Source organism: Solanum tuberosum, unplaced genomic scaffold, assembly GCF_000226075.1.
Source record: "Solanum tuberosum cultivar DM 1-3 516 R44 unplaced genomic scaffold, SolTub_3.0 scf00112, whole genome shotgun sequence".
Lineage (NCBI taxonomy): Eukaryota > Viridiplantae > Streptophyta > Magnoliopsida > Solanales > Solanaceae > Solanum > Solanum tuberosum.
The window spans coordinates 525,141-531,843 of NW_006239035.1; the positions used below are offsets into that span (position 1 = coordinate 525,141).

At 33.2% G+C, this 6,703-nt stretch overlaps 2 protein-coding genes across 2 annotated transcripts; one reads left to right on the forward strand and one right to left on the reverse strand.

Annotated features, from left to right (window-relative positions):
- Positions 1 to 1,187: 1,187 nt before the first annotated feature.
- On the forward strand, positions 1,188 to 1,674 carry LOC102586826 (E3 ubiquitin-protein ligase RING1-like). The gene has a single exon (XM_006349535.1). It carries the CDS (start codon positions 1,225 to 1,227, stop codon positions 1,657 to 1,659), a length of 435 nt encoding a protein of 144 aa, XP_006349597.1. The 5' UTR covers positions 1,188 to 1,224; the 3' UTR covers positions 1,660 to 1,674.
- A 1,363-nt stretch (positions 1,675 to 3,037) lies between these two features.
- On the reverse strand, positions 3,038 to 5,537 carry LOC102586494 (isoflavone reductase homolog). The gene is made up of 5 exons (XM_006349534.2): positions 5,277 to 5,537; positions 5,062 to 5,196; positions 3,840 to 4,077; positions 3,565 to 3,768; positions 3,038 to 3,476 (listed from the first exon to the last, which is right to left on the reverse strand). Exons 1-5 carry the CDS (start codon positions 5,457 to 5,459, stop codon positions 3,310 to 3,312), a joined length of 927 nt encoding a protein of 308 aa, XP_006349596.1. The 5' UTR covers positions 5,460 to 5,537; the 3' UTR covers positions 3,038 to 3,309.
- Between the last annotated feature and the right edge of the window lie 1,166 nt (positions 5,538 to 6,703).

Consider the following 6,703-nt stretch of genomic DNA (forward strand, 5'->3'; position numbering starts at 1 on the left):
TGATGCAGAATGAAAGTGGCTGAAGTTGTTAAGTTAGCACTTTAATCCCTGAAGTAGTAGTATTATATTTTGTTTAATTGCACTTTAGTCATCTTTGTATGAGCTGGCATAGCTCTGTCAGAAGCAGTAGTAGGTGAGGACACTGTTGCAAGCATACTCTATGAATCAGCTAGGGTTGTGGTCCTATATATATTGTACTGATGAAAATGAAATGGGATTATCTTGTTTTGCCATATATCTCTTAGTTGTAAGTTAGCTTAGCAACTAGTTGTCTTCCTCATTTTCTATTCCCTGAATTTCCCCTTTTTCTACTGTTCCATTGATTATTGTTCATCAATATTACTGTTCCATTGAATCTGCATTATACATTGTTGCGTAACAGGGGATTTCCCGTGGAGTTCTTTCCGGTTTTATTTGCAATCCCTCGCATGGCTGACTACTTGTCACATTATATTGTTGCGAGTCCCTTGACGATCCTGATACCAAGATAATGAGACCAGCACATGAGGTAACTTAACTATGGGCAAGCGCAAATCAGTCTACTTATGAGCGTGTACTAACTAGTGTTTGAATAGAATGCACACCTCGTCTCATGATTTGCATTTGCACACATCGTCTCATTGATCATATTGAAGGAAATATGTTCATTAAGTTGGTAATGATCAGTTTGTAGGTAGAAAATTATTTTGAGATTGATACCTTGTGGAATTAGTCGATGTGCGTGTAAGTTGACCCCTCGGACATCACAGTTATAGCAATGCAACGTCTTTTTTGATTACTTCTCCATAAATAAAAATACAAATAATATTTGAGGTTTCCAAAACGTGTACTTTCCTTTTCTCATCAATTTAGGCTTCCCACTCACTTATGCTTTTCCTAATCAGTTTAGGTTTGCTAATAATATTTTATTATAAATAAACTTGAAAGGGGGTAAGTCTCCCAATATTGATTTCTTCTCTCAATACTTGCAATATGTTTTCAACAGGGTTTGTATGCCACAACTGCTTCAAGAACTCTTTTGTTAGCGTTGCACCAATTCCCCCAATTGCTTCTTCTTCTTCTTCTTCTTTACCCTATTTAACCATTCACTTTACTTTCAGTATAATACATCAATATTGGTACATAAGACCCAATATTAATGATCAAGCATTCGAATACCGGGGTGCAATACAGGACTACTGTTCAACCACGTCGACCCAAATTATTATTCATCTTTCCGATACCATGTTCTATGAGAAACTCAATCACGCTATATCACAAGTGTTTATGCCTTTTAAGCACGAGTTTGAAGATCAACAACACGGTATAGTTGAAGAAACAACTAGTAAGTTGCAAAGCATCACGACTACTGAGATGTCAGAGGTATGTGTGCATGTGGAATTACAGATTGATCACTATTGCGATGGAAGAATTTTGTTATCATCATCCATGGATGGAATGGTGCCGGCAAGTAAATCATCAATAGAGTTGCTAGAGCCGATGGAAGCTGATGAAAGAAATAGCAACGATGAGTGTTTGGTATGTCTAGATGAGCTAGGGGAAGAAACTGAAGTAGTGCGCTTGCCTTGCTCTCATATGTTTCATGCTGAGTGTATTACCAAGTGGTTAGAGAATAGCCATTACTGCCCGCTTTGCCGCTTTGAGATGCCCACTAATTAGACAAGACTGCATAAAGGATCAACAATCTAAAGCCAAAAACAATTTTGCATTGCTAGATGTATAATAATTAGTTGATATTCTTTCATGTATTTGGATTAGGAACTTAATACTAAATGACAAAGTTAAGGATATATCAAACCATTTTCCCTTCAATTTTAGTAACAAATTAACCTTGACATTGCCAACTTCTTTGATAGCAGAAATGATATTGAGCTGATCAGCTAATAGAGAATGACCAACAGTAGAAAACACAACATCCACTTGCTTTATGGCCTTCACTAAACTCTCATGATCATACAAAGCACCCTGCATTAATTTAACCATCAAATATTGTTCATCTAAATCTTTTTACATTTGAAAAGAAAAAACAAATTTATGTGCATACATGGAGGAAATGTGACACCAAAACTCTTGAAAGTATATCTATGAGTTTGGTTTGATTATTTTATTTTTTCTCTGATGGGCACTCATGTATATCTGATGCTTAGTTCTAGCTCACAAAAATCACGAAAAACTCAATCAATACAATAAGCCAACTATCCCTCAATTCCAAACTAGTTAGGTTCAACAAATACAAATCCATACAGATAGATGTTTAGAAGGTAGATGTTCTTCCTCATCTTTTGTAAAGTTCACCTGCTAAGTCAGTACTTATTTTGTGTATGTAACACGAAAGCTGTTCATAATTTCGACATCAAGATGGAGCTTATAGACTTTCTGCATAGTTGAAGAGAAGATGTTTTTATTCTTTTTTGGCAACTTTGTAGCTCCCTCGTATAAAAGGGCAGCTGGTGCTCAAAGCATCCTGCATTAACAGGATCCAGGGAAGGTCCTCACCCCAAGGGTACACACAGAATCCCTCTTACTGCTATATTCCTGTTCGTTCGAGCCACTTCATTTCAATACAAGAAGGAAACAATAGATAGCACTAGAACCAAGAGATAGTCAACTCCCTCAATAAACACAACACATTTTCTTTTTGGAAAGACCCATATATATTAACAGAAACATCATGGATTGTCTGGATCAATGAGAACAAATTCTAGTAAACTACAGATTAAAGACACAAAAATCAAACTAATTAAAGACCAGAGTCCAACCATATACTTGCTTTGTTCATTTCCCCCAAAAAAACAAATTTCTCTTCTTCACTAGTCTTATTAGGACAAAATATAACCCAACAGAAGAATAAAGATTGAAACTTTATACATAATACAGCTAGTAATAAACTCAAAATTGAAAAGAGACAAAGAACCCAAACATATCCAACTACAGATCACATGATAACAACTACTCTCCAAGTTAAAAATCACCCACATCAATTAAAACCTATTTGTTTCCAATACAGATCTCATATCAAAAAATACAAAAGATTGAGAACCCACCTGAAATTAAGGATGAAAATCTTGAGTGATCTGAATACAAATCTACTATACGATGTTTCAAGAAGTGCTTACAAATTCGCTTAAATTTGCTAATTACCATCACAAATACACAAGAAAAACACAATGAACTGAAAGGTCTCACTCATTGATATACTAATTTAAATGATTTTTTTTCATACAAACAATTGTATACACTGTATGTTCGAGCATAATGCTGCGGAAACATATACTATAGTTATGATTAATAGGAAGGAACTCTACATATTCACACATAGTAATTGAGTATCTCATCCACTGGTGTATATTTAACATCAGGATAAACTTCTGATGCCTCTACTCCAAAAGATGGATCGATTTCAAAATTAGTCTGTTCACCCTTCACAAAAGCAGGGCAAGATATCGATAATGCCAAATTCAATGGAAACGAGGCTTCTGCAAGAAAGAAATACAAACAACAAGTTACGTACGCCCCATGGACAACATACACTTGACACTAAAGCTAGAATGAGATTGTGTTTACCTTGTATGTTGTTGAGAAGTTGTTCCTCTGGTACATATATTCTTTCAAGATTCTTTCCAGTTTTGTTCTCCCACAAAGATACCAACTCGTTTAATGTAATTAAATTGTGCGGAGGCTTGACGTAGAGGATTTTGTTAAGCGTTCTTGGATCATCGACAGCCTTTATAGTATAGATACCAATGTCTTCTTCCTTGTTAAAAATAACTGTATATACAAAAGGAGTTAGTAAGAAAATATGTCGTATGAATAATTTGAATCATCAAATTTGAGTTTACCTTTAGTATTGCCATCTCCTAAAATGACAACTTTGTCTTTGGGAGGACCTTCAGGTCCAAGTTGTGCCAAATTTGGAAGAAAATAATGAGCACAATAGAAGCTAGCAACATAAGTGAATGGTATTCCTTCAGCTTCAACAGCGCGACGAATTTGAATTTTAGTATTAAATGTTGTTTTAGCAGGCTCAACGGTATGCACACGATCTATATCATTCCCAAATTCAGAGGGAAAGAATCGCTGAAAGCAAGAGGCAATAAGAAAGTGTCATATATCTGAGATACATATATCATTCAACGTATCTCGAGACACCAAAATTTGATAAGATAGGTAATATTGTGAACTAGGGTGTATCTAATTAGAAATTAGCTTCTAAAATAGTTGAATTTATATGAATTTCCAATTTAGTATTAAACTGGTTTTTAGCCCCCGAATATACTTAACCCAATCATATCCCCATTACTTTAATTTGAATTTATTGTATATGTTTGAGGTCTACTTTTACTTTTTCTACGTATCCACTTTTCTTGTATCAGTGTCTTATAAGTTTGATGTTGTACAATTTTCACTGCATTAGATCAACACATGTCAAATAGTGCAAATAATCACTACTTCCTATGTCTCAATTTATGTGGGACTTTTTTGTTTTTTGAGAATCAGACTGGGAATTTGCGTACGGATTCTTCAATTTTTTTGAAATAAAATTTATATATTTGTAAACTACGTAAAAAGTACTAAAAGTCACAATAATTGATAATTCAAAATGTTTAAAAGATCTATGAAAAACTTACGATAAAAAATAAACTTGTTTGAATCTCGAAATTCGAAAAGTGCTACATAAAATGAGACGAAGGGAGTACTAATTTAATTACATAATAAATTTTCAATACTTGTCAAAAGCTTTAAAAACAAATTGATTTGTGAAATTCATTGGGTTAACATTTTGACTAAGTTGATATACGAAGGAAAACTTGAACATTTTTTTAATTATAAAAGTTTTCATACTTGTCATATTGCATTATTAAAAATGATATCAGACAAAATTGAGTAAAGATGACTAGATAAAAGTTTTCATATTTGAGTGTAACAGTAAGTTATATGTAAGTCATTTGTAATGGTCCTCGTATACATGAACCAATTTCATAACGAGGGTATATCAATTCGAAATGACAAAGTTAAGGATATATCAAGTCATTTTCCCTTTAATTTTAGGAACAAATTAACCTTGACATTGCCAGCTTCTTTGATAGCAGCAATGATGTTGAGCTGATCAGCTAAAAGAGAATGGCCAACAGTAGAAAACACAACATCCACTTGCTTTATTGCCTTCACTAAACTCTCATGATCATACAAATCACCCTGCATTAATTTAACCATCAAATATTGTTCATCTAAATCTTTTTATATTTGAAAAGAAAAAGGAAAATTTATGTGCATACATGGAGGAAGGTGACACCATAACTCTTGAAAGTATCTATGAGTTTGGTTTTGGTAGGATCGGAAAGAGTGGATTCTCTGACGAAGACAAATGTATGGTGACCAGCTTTAGCACTAGCTTCGACGATGAACTTTCCGATGTAACCAGTACCGCCGATGAACAGAATCTTACTTTTTTCAGCCATTGAATGGAAAAGCTTTGATGAGAGAGAGAGAACTTAGTAATAGTGAAGGCTGAAGCAAATTGAGAGTGATTTGTAACTAGTAACGTGCAGGGTGTTTATAAAATAATATTTCTTTCGTCCAAGAAAGAATGACCTAATTATTACTTGATATAGGGCTTAAGAAGATTAAAAAAAAGAACTTTTTAATTTTGAAATCTTAAATTAAAGTTATGTCAAATATATCAATGTCCCCTTTAATTTTATATAAGACATTGTTGCTAAAAACATATTTAAAAAGAAATTAAGTACTCCCTCTGTTTCACAAAGAATGGTAAAGTTTAAAAAAATAAAGAAGACTTTTGAATCTGTGGTCCTAAATTAAAGTTATGTCAAATGTACAAAATTGCCCTTTAATCTTGTGGCCTTAAACATGCCACGTGGAAAGCTAAACTTAAAATGTTACCAAAAAAAGAAAGAGGTCATTCTTTTTTAAACTGATTAAAAAAGAAAGGAGGTCATTCTTTGCGAAACAGATGGAGTAATTTTTAAAAAAAAAATGATGAAAGTAATGTTGAGATAGACACTTTACTTTGTCATTATTGACCGTTGAATAACCCAACTTTCATTGTGATAATTTAAATCCTTCAACTTAACTCCATGTTAAAGAGCGTGTTTGGATTGCCTTATTTTAGGTGATTATAAGTCAAAATAATTTTAAATTATTGGGATTGCCTTACTTTAAAGGCGAAATGGTCTGATGAGTTTGTATTCTAAATCCTCTTACTTTATACTTTGTCAACTAGACCCTTAAACTTATTAAAACACAATATTTGAAATCCCTCTAACCATTGACCAAACTTATGTGGCATAAATATTACTGAGTTGGAAAAGTGTGTAAATGCACTCGCTTCCGAATGCGTCATTACACTATTTTCTATTTAAAAATATATTTTTTTTGGAAAACTTTCTTCTCTTCTTCTTCAACAAAATCACCCACCACATTCATTCACTTTTTTTTCTTCGAAATCACCCGTCATATATATTTTTCTTCTTCTTCTTCTTCTTCTTCAATCTACTCTCCTCTTTACAACAAATCAAATCCCACACCTAATTTCTTTTTTCAGCCCCCTTTATCTAAATTTTTAATGTTTTTTATTTTAAAAGTTGAAACCATTATTTGTGTTGGATTTAAAGAGAAGGTATGATATGGATTAAGGTAAAGAGTAATGGTGGGTATTGAAAAAGTTGAAAACTCCATTGATAAG

What these genes read in the sequence shown, in the direction of transcription:
- LOC102586826 (XM_006349535.1), top strand. Translation starts at nt 1,225, where the DNA reads ATGTTCTATGAGAAACTCAATCACGCTATATCACAAGTGTTTATGCCT.
- LOC102586494 (XM_006349534.2), bottom strand. Translation starts at nt 5,459, where the DNA reads ATGGCTGAAAAAAGTAAGATTCTGTTCATCGGCGGTACTGGTTACATC. An exon ending in AGGAGATGGCAATACTAAAG is followed by an intron (nt 3,769 to 3,839) that starts GTAAACTCAAAT and finishes TTGTATATACAG; the next exon opens with TTATTTTTAACAAGGAAGAA. An exon ending in ACTTCTCAACAACATACAAG is followed by an intron (nt 3,477 to 3,564) that starts GTAAACACAATC and finishes TCTTTCTTGCAG; the next exon opens with AAGCCTCGTTTCCATTGAAT.